Source organism: Ciona intestinalis, chromosome 9 (genome assembly GCF_000224145.3).
Source record: "Ciona intestinalis chromosome 9, KH, whole genome shotgun sequence".
In the NCBI taxonomy this organism is placed as follows: domain Eukaryota; kingdom Metazoa; phylum Chordata; class Ascidiacea; order Phlebobranchia; family Cionidae; genus Ciona; species Ciona intestinalis.
This window is the reverse complement of record NC_020174.2, coordinates 4360913-4384810: the sequence shown is the minus strand read 5'-3', so window position 1 is coordinate 4384810 and position 23898 is coordinate 4360913. Positions and strand designations below refer to the sequence as shown.

Below are 23898 nucleotides of genomic sequence, written 5' to 3'. Positions count from 1 at the left end.
TGTTCTCTACTTCTCTAGTCTGTCTGTTGTGTGCTTAGTTCCGCATACTAGTTTATAGCAGTATCAAGCAGTTCTTGCACAGCGTTATGGAAGTACCAATTGGCAGAGCCGTAGTTGTTGCTTCGTTTAACTACAAGTGTGTAACAGAGGTGCCAGCTAAAATAGAATGGAATGGACAAATGAAAGAAATAAACACTGCAATAGTCAGGAACCAAAAAATAACAGACGAATTGATGGAAGCGTTTATTAACAAAGCAGGAACAGCAGCTGCTGTGTGTTTGGTGTTTTACAAACTGTACCCACGAGCACACACGTTTAAATACGAAGGGTTAACTGATGAAAAGTCGCTTCAATTTGAACTGTGCTCGTTTCTCTCCGAGTTTAACAGCATGAAGGAAAAACTGTTGTCTGGTAAATTGGCCGAGGAAATCAATGACGAAGCACGTACGCTTTTCCCAGACAGTTTAAGTAGCGCTAGAGGGTTGAAACTGACTTTGAAAATCCGGTAGGTTACTTTCACGAATTACTTGCTTCAAATCCATAATAATTGCTTTTTAGCGAAACTATAACACCAAAACCAAAAAAGCGTACCGGAAAACCAGCTGCAAAAGCCCGTTCCGAAAACGATAAAACGGAGCATATTCGCGGGTCAGTCAGGTCGGAAAATACTTTGGACGATGATATCGATTTATCTAAAAATACTACACAAAGCACTTCGACAACAGCTCCAACACCTGGGGCTTCGGGTAGCTCAAAACCTACAACAGGCAAGATTACAAAACACAATCTATATTTATATCTTTAAAAACGATAGCGAAGATCATGTTATTTAAAGGTCAAAAAGAAGGGAATCGACAGCAAACAACAGTTGGTAAAACATGCTATGAATAAAGAGTGTGGGGAAGCGTGTTGGTTAAAAAGCGTGGCTGTTACATCCCAGATGAAACCTATATAGAGATTACATTGGAGCTCTTTAAGGTTAAGCAAATATTAAAATTAAAATTGATTCTTCAGATTTCGTTGCTACAGAATCCACAACACAGGCAACAGATTTCGAGAATTTTGATCTAAAGTTTGCGTTTCAGGAAGGTAATTGAATTCACAAGACATTTTGGCTTGTATCACGTATAGTCTAATGTCTTAATTTAACCTTGCGATCACAGAGGATGCGGAAAACTACTGGAGCCGAAAAGAGTACGGTAAAGCAATTCCGTTTTTTGAGAATATTCTAAGGCGTTCGTCTTATAAGGGACGGCACTCCGGTGTAATCATGCTCAAGCTGTCCCTGTGTAAACTTAAATTAAACGAAGTAGCTGAAGGAGCTGACTTGTACATTCAAGGCTATAAGGTATTTGGCCTAACTATACAACGGTATGTTAGAGGAATGTCTGTAGTAAATGGAAAGCACCAATATTCGTTTATATTATCAATAATAGAATGAAACAGCCTGTGGTCTGGGTCCAATCAATTCAGCAATGTTGTTACTTACGCATTCTATATCATGGTACAGCAAATTGAAACCGATGAACAATCTGATCACACCACTGCAACGCAACTGTGCGAGGTTGCAAAGATTTACGCCGAGGAAGATTTTCCACGGCGTTCATTCCTCACCTTTACTTGCATCATGGTCATCGTACGTCGCTGTATCGAGCAGAGGAGGCTGCGGGTCTACATGGATGTGCTTTCGAGCATAACGCCCTTGGAGAAGGTTGCCACCTTGCGCGACAAGGTTATTGAAATAGCAAACTCGATTTTTACCGATTGCCAAGGTGCCATCGAATACATGCAAGCAGAGGCTGCTTTACTTGCATCATGGTCATCGTACGTCGCTGTATCGAGCAGAGGAGGCTGCGGGTCTACATGGATGTGCTTTCGAGCATAACGCCCTTGGAGAAGGTTGCCACCTTGCGCGACAAGGTTATTGAAATAGCAAACTCGATTTTTACCGATTGCCAAGGTGCCATCGAATACATGCAAGCAGAGGCTGTGAGAAGCTTGTGTGCAACCACGATTGCCAACTGTGGAAACCATCTTCAAGCAGAAGTCATTTTTGATGGTCTGTTACAGCGATTGCGACCTGTGGCCATTGCGGACGATGGTCGACTCGCCCTCTTTCTACAGTGCTTGTACGGACAGAGCTTAAACTCCATGAACCTTGGGAACAGAATCAAGGTTCGAGAGCTTGTGCGAGAATACCAAAGTTTGATGGCACGTGCTCGTGCGATGGATCGTAACATGGGCGATGCAATACAGAGACAATACGAAAATCTAATGGAAAGGGTTGGACACGTAGTGTGATGGGATTCTTTCTAAAAAGTGTCAAGTTTTTTCCGCAGAAAGCAAAGAGCTTTTAGTGTATTCATGGCGGATTAAGATATATAGTTTACAGACTAGAGATCGTAATGCATGTTTCTATCACTCCATTATTTAGATTCTCCAGTTTAGGAGATAGCGTCCTGGTCTAATGTGAGTTTGTCGACCTCTTGTCATTTTTGTACAAAGTGGTTTGGTTTTACAGCACACCGTCCGAGGTCCGAGTATTATACCACAAACGTTTTTCTTGTGTATAATTTGCTGCTGAGTACCGTAGACATAGTAAGGCGGGGGAAGAACATTTGAAAAACTATAACACCGTATCCTACGACTCCCATAAACCGTTGTTAAGTGTTTAAAACACGATCAGGTTATTTGGATGTTATGTGATAAAAATGTCCCATCTTACCCCACAAAACTATATTTTCTTTTGTATATGGATGCATTGCATCGACGTAACTGTTTAACAAGTTTACGTACTTTTTCAAATGCGTTTTCAAGCTTTTTTCGTCATAACTTAACATCAATATAAACATATAATTCTTCGAACTTGTTCGATTTCAGAGGTCTCAGTTAGTCTTCGTCAATTTAATGGCGAAAGCAAATGTACATCTTTACACAAAAGCGGAGGCATAGCAAATAAATACACAAACACTGCTATACTATGTGATACCCCTCACACTTAAATACCTTTGAACGTCGGCAGTATTTTACAACGGTTAAACATAGCGCGATTGAAGCAAAAAATGGTACGCCACCACCGTGCATGAACTTAAAATACAAGAGTCGTAACGCATAACACATACTGTACAGTGCACTGGTGGCAATTTAAATTGCTTAGATGGCCTGACAGCCTTTCTGCAGTTGTTGGAATTGTCTTTTCCATTGCCTTGGATTGACAACATGGAGACGGTCGTCGATTCGACTTGGGTTTTGATATTTTCCCTTTCCACCCCAGTGTAATCCATATTCCAAAACTTTCTTAAGAAAGCATACGGCGTCTGGGTTTTTACCACCTTAGATAGGATTTTAATGTTACTTTTGTGTATTTGATAAAAGGTAACAACGGCCAAGTAGCAAAACTGTATATTTCGTAAGTCTGAACTTATTCTGAACATTAAAACACGCTTCATTATAGTTCTATCCTGAAACGAAACACTCGTGTCGTAACAAATGTGGTTGCCCGCCACGTCAGGTTAAATGAGTTACATTCAGTTCAGTTCCGATCAAGCTTAAACGTTATACTTTAAAACACAATAACCAATTTATAATAAAACCTTAATCTAAACTTACGTGCTAAGCAGGGTCCATCACAAACTTCAATAGTTGTGTCGACTTCAATATCCACAGCATGACCAACCGCATAATTGTTTGGTATGGTTGGTTCGATGGGTTGGTAATTCCCGTCTGTTTCCGTAATTAGTTCAAACGACTTTGTTACTTGAACCTAAGAATGTTTTTTTTATTTTCCTGTTACGCAATGCTGTCTAAAGATATTTTAATATTATAATTTTGTCTTTTCGTGGCGATTTTGTCGATAACTCATATAGTTAATTTGTAATTAAATATCCAAGAAGCCTTTAAAGGTGTTAATTTTAATCAAATATCCCAAAAGCCTTTAAATGAGTTAAAACGCGTTTACATTGTGACATTTTAAATATTAAATAAGAATAATATGCTCTAATCCAAAATCCGGCGTAAAAATCTGTTTTAAGAATTAATGATCGAATGGTTCGTTCAAAGTATTAACATAACACTTCTTGGAAGCAATTTTATTCTATTTGCATGAACTTTCCCCTTTAACTTTACCGACCTGAAGGTCGTGTCTGATTTCGACTATTAATATGAGAATATGTCGGATTAAATACCTCTTAATTTAAAACACATGCCCTCTATATAAAAAAATCTAAAAAATAGTTAAGCTGGCATGAGTTGTATGAATCGGAACACCCGTGTTATAACGACTGTTGTTTTCCAGCCTTGCAATGCTATAAGTTACAATCATTTATTTATATGTGATATTACATGGTCAGCAGACACACAAATATATTGACGGATGTTAGTGATGTTACTGTCGTCTTCGAACATGTCCAATACAGACCGGTAGAGTATTAAATGACGAAAATTTTGGTAACACCTTCCTATAACTCAGGCAAACATTCTAAAATGTTCTAAGTTTTTTTAGATAAGCTATACGAAAACTTGTTCTTCTACATTCTGAATACCCGTCTTAACATATACCCTGGGGTGTAATACGGCAGCTCGCGACTACCCGCGCTTACCAGTATAGAATATATAACAGGCATCGTTAAAGTAAGTAATGATAATGTTAAAAAATGTCAGAAGTTTCACAGGTAATATGTTATTTTAGCCTCTGTGTTTTGAGATCCTAAAACAACACGTAGCAGGCGATGTGTTTGTTTATCTGAGCCATTACCTTGACACGACACGCCCTCGCCCACTCGTTCATTTTGTTTAAGGCCCACTTGAACCCGGAGTCAATGCGTATTGCTCCTACACCTCTTGGTTTTACGTTGGTGTTGGCATAGTTGAGCAACGTACACACTAAAAAATACAAATACTTCTCATTCTTGTCCTTTTAACGGCATGTCCATCAGCAACCAATACGTTTTTGTATATTTTTCGACAAACATATCAGCAAACATTACTTTCACGGTGAGTTATTGGTACCAATCTCTAATGTACGTGTTATACCTGCTTCTTTACAGCACTGTCTGCCGTTCGGTCCTCCACACTTTCCTGGGTAGTAAATACCATCGCAAAAATTCGTAATCCCAAGACATATTCCACCTTCCGCTCTGCAAACTGCATCTTGCTGGACAGCGTCCCGGGCCGCCGGACCTGTGAACAATATTGTGTCATATAATAATCAATACGAGGAAATTAGTAACGTATTCCGTTTAATTTAAAACACTAGCTGTCATCCATTTTGTTGGTATTTTTTGTTATTGCAGTTGTATTGGAATTTGGAAAGACGTTTTTTTTAAAAAAAACAAATTGAACTAAATATGTGTTGAGGATTGCAGCAGTTAATTTTAGTCCGCAACATATACGCACAGGATGTTGGAAGCGTGGTATCGTGTTAGGTGCATTGCGATTTCGAAATACAGTCGCTCCAACCGATCACGACTTTACAAAAAAATAATCAGATACAAGGAATCGAAATTAGCAAACAGAATGCACGGCTTCATTTCTTACTAACACCAGTTGTGCGAAAACGTATCTTGTTGTCACATTTAACGAAGTTTCCACTTATCGCCCTTGGATTTTAAGGTTATTATCGGACAGACTTTGGGCCTTATTATACTGCTATAGCAGTAGTTTTAATGTACATACACGAATACAGTTATTTTATCTGTTCATCTTAGCCGATAATGATGCTTTAAACGAGCAGTGATAATATCAAATTTTAAGCCATGTTGCATTTGCAATATTGGCCAATAAGTGGGAAACCTCCATCGCTGACTGGGTTGTTATGCTCAACAATATACGTTTGTGTGATTGATTTGCCTCTTTTTACCTTATAGGCGGTAGCTTTTGTATTCTCCAACCCATAAATAACCCAAAAATTAAAATAAAGTTTCTATTTTACAATACCATTAATATTTTGTATTATTTTTAATTTTACTTTTACCATTTTATTTAAACGTATATTTTTGTCACGCCACACTAAGTAATTATACCGAAGAAATTGGACAGGATTGAAATGATTTTTATAGCATGAACTTACATGTTTCCGGAGTGCATGGAAGGCAGCATCGCCGTCCGTTATTTCCATAGCACAAGCCTGTCACGTAGCCTCCAAGGCAGGTATGGTTACGCCACTCGTGGCAGAGTCCTCCTTCATCGTGGCACCTGTAGTCGACGTGACGGGCTGGAATATATAAGCCCATTTTACTCTCACGCCCGCCTTATAAAAATAGTCAAAGGCAATGTTTTTTCAACCATTACCGGATGTGTCTGCCATTATTTCGCCTGTTTATTTCTAGAACGTCTGTTGCTTGGAATAATTTCAGGGACTCACGAAAACATGGCTTGGCGACATACATATTGCCGCAATTGGCCGTCATAATGGCAGCCCGTACAAAACCAGCCACTCCCCCTAGACAATCCTCACGTTTTGTGGGGAAATCGATATGTTCGTCGTGTAAATTCGACCGCTTTAATCTTTTGTCCGTGGTGACATAGTACAGAAGTATTTTACCACGTGGTGAGTCCACTCACAGTCGCAACACGTAATAAGAACACAGCCAAACACGGAGCCTAAGTTTTTGCTATTAACCACACATGTTAGCAGTCTATCACGTATATTTGACGTCATTTCACACCACACGACGATTATTACAAACGGTAAACACGCACAAAGGGCGAACGCGTTTGCATAACCCGTAGCTCTCAGGCAACCGTTTCCTGGAAATGCATGAACTTACAATATTCATTGTTTTCGTGAAATTTCGATTTTAGCTGAAAATACCACATAGGCTTTGCAACGAATCTGCAAAAATTAAAAGCAAACCGCTGTATCGTTTTGGCTGGGTCTTAACTTTTGAGAGGATTACTTGGAATGGATAAATGGCATCATTGAGGTCATCTTGGAATGCAGACGTTGTTTACTATCCCTCGGTAACTTATCAAAGCACGGCGTATTTGTCATTGGAAATGATTTACCACTGCGACTGTTTAATTAATCCCCTACTTTGTGCTGATAGTAATGACCATATTGACCAGATCGCCAGAACGTGCTTTTCTCTTTACTATCATTCTACATAGGCAAAGGTCATGTGCAGAAAATAGCCTTCGTTGGCATCGCTTGGCACATGCATGAACTTTTCGTTTGCGTTGTTTCTCTAATTGGCGCTGTCGCAATTCGGAGATTAATAACGGTCTATAATATATTTTAAAAGTCACATTTATGCATGAAAACTTTTTGAGTTCAACAATGACTTGCAAGTTGATGACGTTGCATTCGTTCGCATTCCTTCTATTTTTATAAACAGAAAAAAATCTTCTTTTGACTTCAACAATGCAAGCCACCCCTGAACTCGCCCGTGGATTCTCTCGCTATTTAGGCGATTTTTACATTGCTGGCATTGCGTGTATATACGCATACTTAAGCAAATGATTGATCAGGTCATTGGACCAGAATTTTGAAATGTATAACATGTCGCTATCAAGCATGGAAAACCCAACTGCTCTGTAACTTATTTGATGGATAATTTTAGTCAAACTTCAGACGAACTGGGATGGCTTGTGTATCGATCACAGTCAAACAACAGACGGTCGAGTGACATGTGCATGGCACGTCTATGTGAACGTCACCTTCATTTTTCGTTGTATCTTTTTGGCTTTGAGAAATAGTCGCAAGTTCATTTGATTTTCGTGACATTTTTTACAAAAGTCTGTTTGATTTTCGTGATATTTCTTACAACACTTTCTATCGACTGACATAACGGCAGAGTCTTGTGTCTTAGCACAAATTTAATCCGTTGTCTTGCTGTCACGGATCAGACAAAATTACCGCGGCTTTAACCGGCGAATAGTCTTCCGATTTACGGCGCAATGGCCTTCTTAAACACATATTTCGATGTTGTTTACCAGGATTAAATGATGTTGGCATCACGCGTGTAAACTGTCTTTGTTAAAGTATATAAATATACTGACCGGGTTCGCATGTAGCGTCCCTATTACATTCGGTTCCATTGCAACAGCACCGGCAAACTGACACCAATCCATCGAGGTTACACTGCGGGCTGAATGGGCTGTTGTAATTCTGAAAAAATTATCGTTATTAGCGAGATAACCTTTACACAGGCAGGGATTAAACCGCGTGAGTAAGCCTTATTTACAAACTCACGCTTCTGAACTCGCGCACGTTTAGGACGGATAACTTTGTGCCAAGTGTAGTCTGGTATCACCGTGTGACACATCATTTATTAGGCTATTTTAGACAAGCATGGTTTTCTGTCTATCGCCCTTTTTACAACAATTGTCATCCTAAACCAGGCGACAACAGAGATATTTTTTGTTTTCACCAACGCAGGGGTTCAGGAAAGAAAGCATAAATGTAGTTATCGGAAACTTACTTGGCGCACGCCGTTTGCACACGCGAGTCTCTGCTTGCATCTCTTGGTTACGAACAATGCGTTGTTTGTCCTCCGTTCGACCGTGGAACATACTTCCTATAAATATAAAATCTTAAAGTTTGCTAGCATATAATTTAGCCGACAACCTTAGTTTTGAAACCACTTGCCACTGCTGCTTGTTATATATGATTGTCTATTTAAGTTTACGGAATTAGGCCGCGTGTGGGCGAAATTCATTTATACATAACAACAGTTTAGTAATTTTGTATAAAATGGATACCGTTAGCACATGGTAGAGTCGTGAGGATGCGGTTATAGTTCTGGAAACATTTTTTTTCTTTTAGGGCGATAAAAAAGTATGAAAACATAAATTATCTTACCGCAACTTACTACTATATAATATAAACGCGCTGTTTGCATCATTTTATTTTGTATTGGTGTGTGTGCGGAAACAAATCTTGTCTCAAGATACGTATAGTGTAAATAAACAATTGAGCAGGAGAAGATGGGACACCTTTTAATTCTATTTTCTCGTTTCATTTATTGGTGAACAAAGAACATTCAAAGGATTTCAAAACTGTATCCTCACGACTCCCATATACCTTTGTTAATTATTTAAAACACGATCAGGGTATTTAGATAATATGCGCTAAAGGTGTCCCATCTTTTTCCACCCTACTATATGTTATTTCAAGCGCTTAACGCGATGAGCAGTATATGATCCAATGTTAAACTTATATACACAGTCCCCAAAACCACCTTATAATTATTTTCTGATGCAATTAAGCTAAGGTCGCTTACTTCGCACATAAAGTAATTAAAGCAAGCACCTTACGGCGAGTAAACAACCACGCAGCCCACAAAGGCAAAATACTAAGGCTTGGCGTGGTAAAACTACGTGTTTAGAAATGTCTGGGCCTATAAATTCCCTCAAACCAGCAACAGGTTAGGTAATACCTATAAGCGTATATAGTGCTTACTGTATAAATGCCCATTGGGCTAGTCATATGAACATTTGAACGCGGCATCATGTTTTATAACAGCAAAATTACATAAACATTTTTGTAATGTATATGCCTTTTATAGAATTATTCTTCGAGTTGGTAGCCGCAGGTCTTGTAATCGCTACAGCAGCGTTTATGTTTGGCCAAACTATAGTTAATCTTCCGTTGTAACTGTAAAAAACATAGTCTTACCCATCGAGAGATGCATCGCACTAACTGTCCAGTTGTCGCGCATTCTTCGTGACCTCTTGCGTTGTCGCACGACCAACACTGTATTCCTGCGATTAAATACACATTAGTGATGTACTTTACAAGCTAAACTGATTTTGAGAATTCATTGGTAAAGAAATAATTCATTGTTTTGAAAAAAAACGCATGTTATGGTTTACGTCTATAGCGTCTTGTCCAATATTTCAATTTAAAACATTTGCAAATAATATGTCGTAAAACTGTCTATATTGCTACCTCTTTACCTGTTGCCACAGCTCCCAAACATACCACGACGGCGAAAATAGAAAGAATCTTCATCATATCTTATCTTCTTCGGTGTACCAAACACATTTGACGCGCTAGGATACCAGGCAGTGGTTAAGAACTCTTTATCTTGTCGCGCATCTGCCTTTTTCTCCACTTTCCCCAATACGCCGAAAGGTCCGCTTTTAAATGTGAAAGACAATCTTTTAACTGAACGTTTTTTTGCTGTGAAATCTTCGTTTTTGATCTGCGAGAAACGCGGTTCATGTTGTTACCAATAGAACCGACTTGTCCTAACCGGTATAAGTGTTTTTTTGAGTTATACCAGAATATCAGCAAATTTTGTTTTCAAAAAGCGAGTGTTTAGCTGTATTTTAAAAAGAACGACAATATAACCTAGATCGGATAAAATCGTCAATGATATACCATGTTCAGCGGATCGGATAAAATCGTCAATGATATACCATGTTTTAGCAATTGTCGTATATATTTCGATCTATAAATCTACACTGAAACATCGAGTATAAACTACATATGTTACGGTGAAGCATTATCGGCATATGCTGTGTTATTGTGTCTCAACTTTATTTCCTTTGCACTGGCAACTTAGAGAAACCATTTTTTTGTTGGTAAACGCCAACGCACATGATCGTATCATGCGCAGGTGCACAGCGCGGGCATTACCGCATAACCTATCTTGGAACATACAGCACACAGGTGCACGTACGGATGTCGGTCGCGGTAGTATTTATTCTGCATAAGCCAACGGTAACAACGCGGAAAATAAGTGGTAACGGGATAAAAAAAGGATCGGCTCATTGTGTATATAGCGACAGTTTTAATAAATAGCGATAGAAAGAAAAAACAATGAAGAAATCAAAAGGTGGTAATAAAAACAGCAACAATCGACCTTGGACAACTTGGATTCCATAGCGACAGTGAGAAAATGAATAAAATAACAGACTCTTCGGAAAAGTGTGCGCGTTTTCGTTTCCAGCTTTCAAAAAGCCAAACAGGTGGAAGTTTTGGATTTTCGACGTGTTTAATGGAAAATTGGGTTGCTTTGAATTTCTGAGTAAAATTGAACCTGCTGTATATTAGCATGCGACGAGGTGTCTGTGGGCGCATATAGCGGTAATGATTAAATAATTCAACACATATTGCACATGTCAAAACGAACAGTAAAACCAAATGCGGCAATTTCTTTAGAGTATATAGAAAGCTGACCTAATTAAATGGGTGATTTTCGTTTCGGCGCTGCTTAAAACAAAATAAGAAAGTTTGCCGTTGCAATTGTTTTACAACGTTCAACACAAATATAGTAGATTGGAACTTCCTTTACGGAACAGACTGGGGAACGAACGATATAAAACAAGATAATCGTCGCTAAGGTTAAAAAAGGGGAAATGCGGTTTGATGTGCAGTTTGAAGATTGTGCATGAATTAGTGAAGACGATCGGGAGAATTCCAACGTTTAAATAACGGGGATTCCGGGCCACTCGGTCGAGGACGATTATTTGTTCGGCGTCTGTCGAGGTATAGGGTGCAAAGTTAAACGAAAATGAAGTAAATTTAATTTCAGTGGGCGACACTGTGGTGCTCTAAGCGCATACAGCATGTACGTGTTTGGATTGAGTGTTCGTTGTACATGCGGAAGCGACACCGAAGTTTCGAAGACGAATGGTGGCGCGCGAGCACAGTGTTGCAATTATCGACGACGGGGAAGGAGGGGATAGCACAGTGCGCAGATGCAAAGCGAACGATTTGGGACTGTTGGAATAATAACGACTGACCCCATAATTCGGGAATCGTTGCAGTTAACAAGTTTCGACAACCAAAGATTTCACCAAGGTTGTCGACAAGTCGGCTTGAGTGAACGTGCGTCACTCTTGCGCCACCTGACGACTGGTGAAACAAGTCACAGTTACATCGCACAAACACACGGGGACGCACGCGCGGCGTAATGCGGCAAGACAGGGAGAAAGGAATAGTGCAAAATGAAAGATAAAACAAGAAGAGAAAGCTGAATAGCAAGAGCCACTAATGTTCGTAACTAACTGGTTATATACTGTATGATTTGCATCACTGAAGTAAACTAAAATGTTTTGTCAAACGGCCCACAATATAATGGTCTATAAAAACGGGGGCAAATTGTCTAAAATAAATAATGCGTTTGTTCGTAGCATGCGTTGCACGATGAAGCTAAAAAAAAAACGTGGCAAAAGAAATAAGTGCACGCCGATGAGTCAGCCACGAGCTCCACCGCTTGGACTGAGTAAGCCGATCGAACTCAAATAAATTTTATTGCTCGCAGCCATTCACTTTCTGCCTTCGTTATCGGCCGGGAAGCGTCTGGCAAGCAAGTGTGGCAAGCCCTGTGGAACATATCTAGAAGCATTTGAATCCAGTCTACTGGCAGGCTTTCGTCACCTCGCCATTTGTTGTAACTGAATCACTTCTTGCTTTGAGATCTCTTTTATTATCGACTCCTTTCCGTGCATTGCTGAGCAGCCGTTGAACAAGATCAGTTCGTTCGTGTCCCGGTGTTCCTCTTTAGCTGGCACGACCACGATCGGTTGGTTTTCCGTCGGTCGCCAAATCAGAGTCTGAGCGTTGTTGGCGGATGGTCGGACGAGGGCGCTGATGGGTATCTGACCTACGTACGTGCTGTTGCTATTATTGTCTGTTCCTCGTCGCCGGCCTCTAACCGGGCTCTGAAACCTATTTTTGTCACCTGGTCCGTTCGTAACGAGCGGTTGTTTCTGTGCCCGCGGAGCCACAATGCGAGCTCGCTGGCCAAGTTCCCTCGTCGGGTCGATGTCGATCTCCAGGTAGAAGTTCCAACGAACTGTCTTCAGGACAATGATGTCCTTAGTAGTTTCGTTGACAGCAGCGAGCCATGTTATAAAACTCTGGTCCCGAACGATCCGCGTCAAGTGCGCATTTGTCCCTTCACTGACCGGAATGTCCCACGTTACTGAAGGATAGAAGTTGTCGTTCATCTGTTAAATAAGAATGCTATAGCAAAATGTACAAGTTTCACTAAAAACTGAATACCAAAGCTTATTATAGATTTTAACTGTGGACTGGATGCTATACATAGCCTATATGTGTGCAGAATGCATTCGCACACTTCGGAAACGTACCTATAGTTCGTGCTAATTAAATAAACATTGCCACTGAGTTCTCCAGACCGCCAGAGTGGCACTTCGTGGAAAACCTCCTAATGTTTATTATTGTTGACCGAATATGAGAGTATAAATCGTGTGTACAAAACAGTGCGAGCATGTTTTGGACCTTTCCACGAAAGTCTTGTTTTTACGAGGCCTTTGCTTCATAACACGAGTGGCCTAGTGTAGCAAACGAAACCCGATTTGTATACTCCAAAAGACTAACCGTGAGATTCATTCGTCTATAGGAATCAGTGGGACCAACAATGGTGGCAATTTCGGTTGTGTTCCCGTACCACGGATACGAAACTCCATCGCTGTCGCTTACCGCCGGTATTCTGCCGGATTTCAAGGCAGGAATCTCCCAGCTGGAGCTAAAAACGAAGTTAAAGGAATTAATTTGCGACTGCGTGATTGTCCAACACTTGTTCAGGTATATGACTTATAATTATGACCGTTCGCGTGCTAGGAATAGATTTGCTTGTATTCATCACAATGAATGTTAAGCATTCAATATTTATCTGTATTAATTTTTTATGCGCGGGTCGATGGAGAAGCATTATACCCCACTCCGGCCGGCCAGCCGCATTTTAAATTAGGCCTATGAACTTGCGAATCGCCCTAGTCGGAGCAAGCTTATATACATTGCTGTAGCGTATCAATACAGCTTCGCAAAACAGGATATGACGTTGCATTATGAAGTAATGTATGCAGTTTCCTCGCCAGCACGATGAACAGATCAAAACATGCCTACGTCACAGGCTTTACAAGACCTAAACGGCCAAAATTCTGGTACAGTATATATATTAACTATTATAGGGTTAGTGCCCTCAACACAGAAACATCTAACATGGGTTTAGGTTAAGTTTCTAAGTATGGTTGAGGTAACATTTCTCGAGTGATTATTTTTAACTCGTCATGATATTATGCGCGGCTAGTGTTAAAATAGTCTTTACGCCAATAAATGACGCATGTTATACATTATAAGGCGTCAGCTTTTGTGTAATGAAACGTATACACACTATTATGCGAAACAAAAACGCATCCAGGAGTCCTAATTGAGACTATCACACACCTGACACACGTATATATGAGCTACTGGAGAGTTAAACTGAGAGAGCGTAGGATTTGATCACATAAGTCGTTAAAAGGACAAAACACGTTTACCGGTAAAATTAAATGCATTTTCTGGTTGAAACGACGGCACAACAGGTTTGATTCATAAAAAGTCAAGCGGTTAAAGGTTACGTCTCGATAATACGTGAGAAATATCCTGTTAAACTGTTTTTTCGTTACCGGTCGAAACAGACCGACCGCGTGAATTGGGTCTGATACAATTACGAACTCATTTGGTTAACTTTAACGGATTGATGACGTAAATTGAAATTGTGCATATTTCACGGCGCAAATGAAGTATGCTAAAATACCCCCTGTTTAGCGTGCCCTGATGATGAAGTTATATGCTTATATGATGAAGCTATATGCCTATAGCTTTGGGAAAATGGCAATTGGTTGCAGGGTGTAAAGTATTATGCCCAAGTCAGTTTTCGTGGAAGTTCCATGAAATCTGACAACTGTATATATGCGCGCGCAAATCAGCTCATTGTATATACGAGCCTTTGCAGCAGTTCCACCTAATTCGTGGCGTGAATGATGCGGGTTCAACTCAGCGCGTTTGCAATTAAAATGACGTTTGTTCTGCTTATATTTAAATACTTCTCTGTAACATATGCGCTAATATCCAGCGCAACTTTAAAGAGGTGACGTATATACAGCAATTATGAATAAACGTCTTACCAGCCAAGGGTCCCATATTGATTAATGAACTTCATGTAATCGCACGCTTGAATCCAACCCACGGTCCAGGTTTCTTTCCGACGAATCGGCGGCATGATCACCTGCGCGTTTGCGCGAAAGTAGGGAGTCCTGTACCTCAGTACAATCGGTGAATATTCTTCTATTACCGTCGGGGATTGGTCGATGGTCGCTTGTACGTCGCTAAAAATGTTTGTTCTGCATGGACCGACTTTGGATTTGTTTGAAACGCTGTGGAAGCATCCCATGTCAAGCTGGTCGGAAGTTAGGATACCCAGGTTGCTACGTTTCGGCGACGCTGCTTGTGCGGCGTACAGAAGTTTGTTCAGAACCAACGGGGCCTCTCCGGTTGCACTACTGTTGCCAAAAAGAAGTCGGAACGCGTCACAGCAGTTCGCTTCTTTCTGATTTTTTGTCGGGATGTCGGATTTCGACGAGCGGTTATTCGAGTACGAATGGTGCCTTCGATTTAATGTTCTTCCCGCGATTTCTTGATCAGTTCTAGCACGAGATTCGTTTCTCGATACGTCTGCCGTAATCTTCCTATTCGGGGTAAAAGAGAACAACTCTAGGCGATCTCCGAAGTTGCTTTTCGGATTCGGTTGCACTGCTTTCCACACTGGACTCCTCCTGAGTCCAATCAATCTCAAAGGTTTTGTTTCGATTTTGCTGCACGAGCTACTAGATCGGCAGAGCTGACACTTCTCTTTACTTATGGCAATTCGGCAGGTACAACGGACTTCAGCCGCTATTCCTCGATCACACTGTTCAGGAAAACGCTTTTGCTTTCTGCAGTTAATGTGGCTTGGACGGCTGGCCTGGTGCTCTTTATAGACCTGCGTGCTGAGGTATTTTTCTTCGTTTTCTGTCAGAGATTTGTCACTGCTGCCTAAATTTACACTTCTCCAACGCCCTGCAGATACGGATTTGTTAAACTGCTGTAAACAATCACTTCGTTTAGTTGCGTCACCGTGTTTTAACGTACCAACAGATGATGACTCGGGTGTACGTTGCCCGAACGTCTTCTCGGACGGCGCCGTGACGTCAGATTCTTCCGCTACGTACCGTGACGTAGCAAAGCAGGTGCTTATACCGTCGTACTTGCGTTGCGCGGTTGATTTGTCTATAAGCAACGCTTCAATGTTTGCCTGAATCACAGTTTGTCCACCACTCGCTGCGTTTGCGTTACTATTCAAGGCACACAGCTTCTCACTCACCGAACTTATTTCACGACTAATAGACCGGCCTTGAATGTTATAGAAGCTATCCTCTAGTTTACCTCCGCGGTTCAGGTCTTCCGCAAAGCAAGAGGCGGCGTATTCAGGGACCGCTTCTCGGTGCCGGTGGTAAGGGGAACGGAGCCAAGTATCTTCGTCGGAATTTACAGTTATGTGTCTCCGAAATTTTGTTCGTTGTCCCCTCGAGGTCAAGAAGACGTTATTATCCTGAGCCTGGCGAGTATTTGGGTTGGTAAAGTGCTGAAAACGCGGTAGCTCAATTTCTCTCGGTAAAGCCCACGTTTGGTGTTCGCGCTGTTGGCCAAACAACTGCCCGTCTCTTCCTTGACAGTCACCGAGGTCCAGAATTGAAGAGTTGTAACTAATATTCGAATCCACCTCCAAATCTTCCTCCGATGTCGGAGACGAAAGTGGATTGGTGTTGAAGCTTGATCTTCTTGGTCTAACCTCTCTGCTCGAAAACTCGTCAAGATGAGGGTCTGGTTGCTTTCGCTTCTCTCGTCTCTCAATTGCACTGTCCTCCCTGATGAAGTAGTGTACAAAAGACGACTTGTCGTTGTTTTCGTTCAAGTTCGCTGTGGAACACATTCGGTTTAGTCTGTGTACACGTGTCAAGCTATTTACCCTATCAACCATCAGTACTAACTGGCGGCCGAAATAATATCTATCCCGAACACGCGTTATTCAAATCGTGCCGAGATCCGCTCTTTGTTTATTTTACTGTGCTACCGACAGCGCATCGGAAATATGCAGTTCAGCATATTCTATAGACACTTCTTACCGTGTCAACTTATCACTAATTCGTTTGACTTCTATAACACGCTGTTTACAGTATGTGCATAATAAACTATAGACCGCCGACGGCATTGTCCTGTGGCGTATGCTAGAATGGACTATTCATGGTGCCTAATTTTGTAGTTATGTATTATGCAGTCATACCCGTGAGTCGGTTGACTCGACGTATATGTCGAAGCTGGTGCTGTTTTCTCGACAACCAACTGCCGAGCGTTAACCGTATGTGCTTCGATTGAATTGAATGAATGGCAGCAGCTCTGCATGTAAAAAAAACAAATGTAAGAGCCGTGCGTGTATGCGCATCCAACAGGCCAGTAATGACCACGAGATTGATATGACTTAATGGCCAAACTATACAGAAGGTTCAATCAAAGTAAAAAAACGTACTCCTTTATTTTTCGTTTTCGTCGTTGTTGTGTGTGACCTTGTAGGAGGCTGCTGGGTCGGTCTAACTCCTGGTTCGGGTGTTCAGTGAGTGTTTCGGTACTGTTTGCCTTTACTTTTGTGCCGTGGCGTTTAAGAAAGGACTCCAAGAGTAATTTAAGTGAGGTTGTATCCTGTGTGCGGAGGAGACAGTTCTCTGATTGTTGGTTGAGTCGGGATGGGCACTGGGGGGCGTTCATTTAGAAGAGCACGTGCTGGCGACAGGGTACAAGCACGTGACAACATTAGCCAATAAGTGAAAAGTCATGTTAGTGACAAAAACAAGCGGCAACTTTCAGTTTATGTTGTCATGATCGCAGGCTACGTTACCTGCAAAGTAAAGGTTATTATCATCACTATGATCATAAGCATTAAATTATGTTTACGAAATATTTTTTCTAGTAAAGATGTTACAATGACGTTCACTACTTCTATTGTATGCTACACGGCAAGCCGCGCGTCCAATTATCAGAGTGCTATTGAAACAGCAGGACAAGCCCTGCCCGCTGTCCCCCAAGTAATTAACACTGTGGAAAACGGGCGGTCAGCATATGTTGTTCAACGCATGCAGACCGCTAATCGCTCAGCCACAAATCCCCCGGTACTTGCAGAATTAAATGCTACCACGATGAAAACAACTGCATTGTGTTGAGTATATTTATATATACGGCTTATACAAATGTACCAATGCGCCCTCACTATTGAATCGAACAAATCGGACACGGACTTCCTGCGAAACGCCAATTCGCATGCGAGTTTATGAATGAATAAATGAATGAACCGGGTTACAGTTCGCACTATAGATGTATTCTATACGTAATGGCGACCAAATGGAACTGAAACAGCCTCGAAATACGACACACCATGAACAAACCGTGGTAGCTCCAGTTCTTACTGTACAGTACTCAATTTCCGTGACAGCCTGCCTGCCTGCCAGCTTATGTTACGCATGTGTCTTTACACCATTCCGTCTTACATAATCATAAATGTTTACCATGATATACATACTTGCCACACAACAGCGTATATGCGAGTTCGATGTTACATCACTGAGACAAATATAATAATCTACAATAACTTTTAAAAGTTGAATTAACACGACCCGCTTCGAGCAAGGTATTTTTCCGAGTATAACGTTGGACAACGAAGACTAAACTTATAAAAAAATATATATCAACAAGACCTTTGCCCGTCTAACATGCATGCAAATTTAATTTGTTTATACAAACTAACTGACTGAGTTGGAGTATATATCCCACATTCGCTATACCAACGTTTCATACACAAGTCGAGGGCGGAGAACTCCACATTTAACACCTTCATGCTACTTTCTCTGTTTATTCTCGTTTCCTCGTATCATGATGAATAACCCGATGACTAACCATCGGTTTTCTGGATATACCCAACAACTCCCACTGCAAAACTTTAAAAAAATGACCACGTACATCACTTTACCAATTGTTTAGGACGTTAAAATATTCGACACCTGCAGTGGCAACTTTTAAAATAAATAGCACCCGCTGTACACTGGCTGATTCTGGACATCTATGATTCTTTTCTCCACAAGTGGGTATTTTTCACTGCACATTTTATATATTAGTGGACATGCAGCTGGTACATAATGCGACAGATGCTATACATGCGATAGCTATTACACCTACAGTATGAGCCTTAATAAAATGCAAATTAAACAGCAACTGCTCTGTCATGGCCTACTGTATACGACTGACCAATTACAACCACAACGCACCGAATTCAGATCCAGCAAATAATACTAAACACCGCATATACCCGAAGCACAAAGACTAAATGCTATAGCATCTGTTACTGTTTCCCGCGAGCGCTCTTATGGTTGAAACCCGTTACAAAGTTAGTCTATATATGATATCACATTGGTAAATAATCTGCATTGGTATACGTAACATCCGGTCAACACGGTTGTTGATGTTTATCCTCCGATGTGTTTTGTTGGGACAACACTCTGTAACAATAACGGGCAGCTATAACATGATACGTATATAACATGACCTATATATGCTGATGCAAAACACCCTCGACCTTAACATTTCTCTAGTATTTCACCGAAACTGTTAAACATTTTGCTCGCCTATACATAGGTACCCGGCCTCTGTCCTGTCGCGTATATACAGTGTGTATATACTGCATGCCTCGGACAGCATATTGTGATGTAATTTCCTGTCTCCACGCGGAAGTAACGTCACAATAGCGCCGTCGAAATGAACCCTTTGATTATTACGTCACTGAAAACGGAACTGGGCGTGATTTAAAACTTTGGGAGGAAATGACGACAGAGAAAAATCAGGCACGGACTTTGGGCCGGGTTAAAGAACAGAAAAGTTCCAAAATCGGTACTGGGTGACTGTCTTGCTGCACCTATAGAGGGAAGTGTCCACGTTTAAGAATTCGGTCTTTTCCCGGACTCAATCAGGCACAGCACGTTTTCGAACTCAAGCGACACATGAATAAACGTGATGCAACATCTGCACAAAGGCGGAGCAGAATTTATAATTTAAAACAAAGCGAGACCGATTGAATAGGAGCATGATCTAAACAAACGGCTACAATGCGCGGTTTTTCATGCATTGAGTCATTTCTAGATGACGCGTTTGATTCAACATTTCGACCAAATTTAGAGCACGACATCAAACCCGTCCACTGCATCTATTATCTAAGGACCCTGGTATTCACATAGACGACGTTGTTTACTTGGGAAAAGAAACTTATAACTGTCGCATCAGAAAAACGATATTTACAATTGTAAGCAACAAGGGTGCTGGGTCGATACTTTGGGGTCGCAATAACAAGACTTAACCAGACATTCCGAAGTATAAAGGCCGGGGGATTAGCGAATATTCGGTCCCGAAATAAATGAATATCGACCCGCAGCACGCGTCCCAAATGATCCAATGAAATCATTTGAATATTTCATTCTGGCCGGTCGGTCGACGCAGGCAATATGTCGTTACGAAGCGGACAGACTTTTCTTCCCATGGGAAGCCTCAGTCATTGCAGGAACCGTATGCGGTGTATGGGTCGGTTTAAATCGAAGCTGTCGCCGGCTGCCACAACGCTGACGGACTGCAATAGCGTGGAAATTCGGAGGTTGGATGTCCGCTATTGCCTCAACACCGCTGAGATCCCCATTTAAATAATGACGAACTATTATACACAGTATATTCATCTCGCCGGTCTTAGTTTTATAAATTCTGGTGTATCGACAAGGTATTCCTTTTATATACATTTAAAATGACGACTTCCAACTGTTTGTTTATACAATTGGTACGTGCCGGAACCGTTTCCGTAAACAAAGAGTAATGCGTCACGAGATACTTTATCAACAATACTAGACACTATAACTTCGAGAGGAGCAACGCAAGTCAGTGGAGCACACACGAGTAGATCCCTTCGACCAGTCGCGCATAATTAATACACAATATCCGATAGCGTGATTAGGACATTGTGCTGCCGCAGCGACGGAGTGACGCTTGCATAATCACCAAAGCAGCGACACTTTCAGTTTTTTGACGCGCTCTCTCCATCAAAAGTGCTGACTGCAAAGCGAAGGCCACTAATGGCTTCATGTCATTAACAAGGCAATATATCACTGCAGATATAGCTGCAAATGTAACTTTCTTACTGTGCTGTTGTGATTCCGACGCACGAAATACAGAGTTGGGTAAATTATTTATGTTGATTTCAAATTCAAAGCGTTGATTGATTGGACGGGGAACGAATTATAAAAACTAAACAAACTATAACGCAACTTGGTGAAGTTACCTAAGTCTATGGGTATTATTGCGACCGACACGCATATGAAACGAGTTATGGATTTCTGATAGTGGAAAATTAAAAGACCCATCAGCATTTAGGAGTCACAAGGACAAATCTAACACCGTTTTCTCGGGAGACACCACCACACCTTTAAATATTTTATGACACGTTTTCTGAAAGTCTCAAAAGACATATGGTGGTCATTCTTGCGTTTTTGCGGTTCGATTCTAATAGGTCGGTTAACTGTGCGGCAGAGTGTTGCTGTATCGCCCAGTTTGAGAAACCATGGCAGCCATTCGCTTATCAGCTGTTAAGCGCCACATATTTGCCAATACTGGTAATCATTGCGATTGCCTCCTCGGTGGTCGATTTTGCACCTTTTATGTAAACGTTGGGATTACAGGCGGTTTAAGTTGCTTGAGAAAAACTGATAATATGTATTAAAAAGTTGAGAGAACTGTTAATATCTTATAACATGACAGCAAAAATTTAATCAATCCCCGTGTCCTGCTGGAAAGACAGTGCTAATCTGTTCTGCAGATGAGGTACACCAAAACACACCAGTGTGCATTAATTCAGCTAATGTACCGATAGCGACTGGTATAGAAACGCTAACAACAGATGCAATGCTTATTTCTCTTTGCTGTTAGAACGGAAATTGCTCATTGCGCTGCTTGCGCCCACGTGTTCCAAGGGATAACACAATAACCCAACACAGAGCGTCGTTTTACTAAGTGTTGCGGTAGAGAGACGGTAAAACCCTGTACATGGTGTACCGTATATCGGTACAATTCGATTACGAGACGGTGGATATAATCTGACCGCCAGCGGAATATGTGCTCAACACACGTCTGGTGCTATTTCTGTACAAACCCCAACGGACTTCTGTTACCACAGCAGAATTTAAATGTACAGCAGGCCCTTTAACACACTATACGAAACAGGTGTACCCAGTACAGTACACAATGCCCCACAAAGGCTTGGAAACTCAGATAAACAACGGGACCCTGGTATTGATTATTCTTTAAGACTCAACAGCGACAAGCCAAGGTCAAATGGGGAAATTATCCGGCTAGCTTTTGAATAAATAATGACCGCCAAAGTTTCCTAACAGCTGTAGTAGGAACAAAATATGCTTTAAACCAACTTCACCTATAAATGTTCATAGTTGTTATTTATACTACACACACAATAACTACATTAATCGTTGCATTGATGAGATTAACATACAACGTATACTAGGCGTGGCTTGCTAACTCTGCTATAAGCACGCTGATGAACTGGAAGTACTATCTTTTAAACGGTAAAGCCTAATGCTAGACTTCGCCGGCTGTTGCTGTTCTGAATAAATTAGCTTATCCTCAAACGCTTTCCTTTGGTAACGGAAAATGGGGAGCAATTTGAAACTTTGTCCAACGAGTTCAACTTAGTCATATATGCAGCTGAGGCAGCTCTCTTGCAAGAGGCCTTTAGTTGCAGACGTATTGGGATTACTTAGGCCCTGAACAGCAGTCCATGCATTATTTACCATCACCCATGGTACTGTACTGCCTGCGAGGGAGCCTATCGATTTTAAAGGAGTCGCTTCTTCGGTCTTACTGGGTTGTGTAGCATAAGACGACTGCTGATTGCGTTGCAAAATTAGTTTATGCTCTAATAGACGACGCTTACTGTGTGACAAACCGAGTCAGCACAGGAAACTGCACGAACATGGCAATTATAACAATGTTCACTGCTAGTGTTTACAACCCCTTAAGCTCCAACTGCTAATCCTTCGCAATCTACACTGTGCTGATGCAAGATGTTTGTCTATATGTTGTCACTGCACTGTCAGGCAACGGAAAACTGCGTTTCTCCACTTTTCCGCAGCTCAGAATTCAGAAGCTAGCACAATTTGTCCTTGTCGTATCTGAACAACTATAAAACGATCACAGCAGTAGCTATGTTCGTTCTTCTAACAGCTGGCTGGATGGCTCGACAGGTTGTGCAAAATCGATGCATCTCTCTCTGCCTGCCTGCCGGCCCTGCTCCGCTGGGCAAGTGTTAAAACATGCCTAGTGTTTGGGTATTACCAAGTAGCATCTGACTTGCTCATTAACGTGAGCACACGCGCAAGCTCGTGCACATCCTTCACACACGCAAGGCGCGAGATGATTGCAACGAGCGGCGCGTGCAGTACATCCACGCGTGCGTCATCTGTTGTCAGATGTATATACCATGGGGACTCAACGTCCTTGTGTCATTTGGAAGCAAATCATTCTCTCAATTGATTCTACAACCGGACCTAAATCCGCACACACAGGATAATTACAAATGACATTAAACTCGCGAGTTTAATTCATTGTTCAATGAAGCGACTATAGCTTGACCATGATATGTGTCGTGGTTTGCTCGTCCTGGTTGATACATCAATTGCAGCAAAGTTCTTGTGAAACCATAAGGTGAATAAAGCAATGGCCTCCGTGTGTTTATGTACAGTACCTGTTATAGTGGGTATATCATCACTGATTACCTTAATTTTTCAACTGAAACTTTTAGCATACTGTCATCGTGACGAATGGGTTCTTAATTGGAATTAACTATCAAAGGTATCTTGAACTGGTCTCATTAATTCACCGTCGCTAAAACGCTGTACCTGTTAACGTGGCAAATGCATATTAATAACTTAGATTTCGTAACTCGTGGATGCTGGGTTCAAGTCTCACTACAGCTGTATTTGTCCGCTAGTATATGAGAAACTCAATCATTACAGTAACTACTTTAACTT

At 41.3% G+C, this 23898-nt stretch overlaps 3 protein-coding genes across 9 annotated transcripts; 1 reads left to right on the top strand and 2 right to left on the bottom strand.

Moving 5' to 3' along the window:
* The first annotated feature begins 11 nt into the window (after positions 1 to 11).
* Positions 12 to 2863, top strand: LOC100175683. Of its 4 annotated transcripts, none has more exons than XM_026836072.1 (6): positions 12 to 505; positions 559 to 767; positions 1015 to 1089; positions 1164 to 1348; positions 1511 to 1630; positions 1819 to 2863. In XM_026836072.1, exons 1-6 carry the CDS (start codon positions 87 to 89, stop codon positions 2299 to 2301), a joined length of 1491 nt encoding a protein of 496 aa, XP_026691873.1. In that variant the 5' UTR covers positions 12 to 86; the 3' UTR covers positions 2302 to 2863. The 4 variants fall into 4 exon arrangements, with proteins under 4 accessions (XP_026691873.1, XP_018668884.1, XP_018668883.1 ...); XM_018813339.2 differs by having other exon boundaries at positions 1511 to 1662; positions 1851 to 2863; XM_018813338.2 differs by having other exon boundaries at positions 1511 to 1772; positions 1961 to 2863.
* Positions 2864 to 2889: 26 nt separating this feature from the next.
* LOC100179664 lies at positions 2890 to 9998 on the bottom strand. The gene is made up of 9 exons (XM_002129599.4): positions 9898 to 9998; positions 9617 to 9702; positions 8421 to 8516; positions 7999 to 8107; positions 6068 to 6211; positions 5032 to 5178; positions 4754 to 4881; positions 3610 to 3763; positions 2890 to 3332 (listed from the first exon to the last, which is right to left on the bottom strand). The coding sequence occupies exons 1-9, from the start codon at positions 9953 to 9955 to the stop codon at positions 3154 to 3156; spliced, it is 1101 nt and encodes a 366-aa protein (XP_002129635.1). The 5' UTR covers positions 9956 to 9998; the 3' UTR covers positions 2890 to 3153.
* A 3-nt stretch (positions 9999 to 10001) lies between these two features.
* On the bottom strand, positions 10002 to 17665 carry LOC494362. Of its 4 annotated transcripts, none has more exons than XM_026836070.1 (7): positions 17304 to 17665; positions 17061 to 17173; positions 14866 to 16696; positions 13295 to 13442; positions 12633 to 12900; positions 12329 to 12554; positions 10002 to 10145 (listed from the first exon to the last, which is right to left on the bottom strand). In XM_026836070.1, exons 1-7 carry the CDS (start codon positions 17537 to 17539, stop codon positions 10013 to 10015), a joined length of 2955 nt encoding a protein of 984 aa, XP_026691871.1. In that variant the 5' UTR covers positions 17540 to 17665; the 3' UTR covers positions 10002 to 10012. The 4 variants fall into 4 exon arrangements, with proteins under 4 accessions (XP_026691871.1, XP_026691869.1, XP_002129747.1 ...); XM_002129711.4 differs by lacking the exon at positions 10002 to 10145 and adding an exon at positions 10628 to 11426; XM_026836068.1 differs by having other exon boundaries at positions 12329 to 12900.
* Between the last annotated feature and the right edge of the window lie 6233 nt (positions 17666 to 23898).

Bases quoted from the DNA above. Each gene is read 5' to 3' on its own strand.
- LOC100175683 (XM_026836072.1), top strand. From the start codon at position 87: ATGGAAGTACCAATTGGCAGAGCCGTAGTTGTTGCTTCGTTTAACTAC. The intron at 768-1,014 runs GCAAGATTACAA...TTGATTCTTCAG, and splicing joins TAGCTCAAAACCTACAACAG to ATTTCGTTGCTACAGAATCC. The intron at 1,349-1,510 runs GTATTTGGCCTA...ATCATGGTACAG, and splicing joins TGTACATTCAAGGCTATAAG to CAAATTGAAACCGATGAACA.
- LOC100179664 (XM_002129599.4), bottom strand. From the start codon at position 9,955: ATGATGAAGATTCTTTCTATTTTCGCCGTCGTGGTATGTTTGGGAGCT. The intron at 9,703-9,897 runs GTAAAGAGGTAG...ATTTAATCGCAG, and splicing joins TTTGGGAGCTGTGGCAACAG to GAATACAGTGTTGGTCGTGC. The intron at 4,882-5,031 runs GTATAACACGTA...TGTATTTTTTAG, and splicing joins ACAGTGCTGTAAAGAAGCAG to TGTGTACGTTGCTCAACTAT.
- LOC494362 (XM_026836068.1), bottom strand. From the start codon at position 17,539: ATGAACGCCCCCCAGTGCCCATCCCGACTCAACCAACAATCAGAGAAC. The intron at 16,697-17,060 runs GTATGACTGCAT...TGTGTTCCACAG, and splicing joins TCGAGTCAACCGACTCACGG to CGAACTTGAACGAAAACAAC. The intron at 12,901-13,294 runs GTTAGTCTTTTG...CTTATTTAACAG, and splicing joins ATAGACGAATGAATCTCACG to ATGAACGACAACTTCTATCC.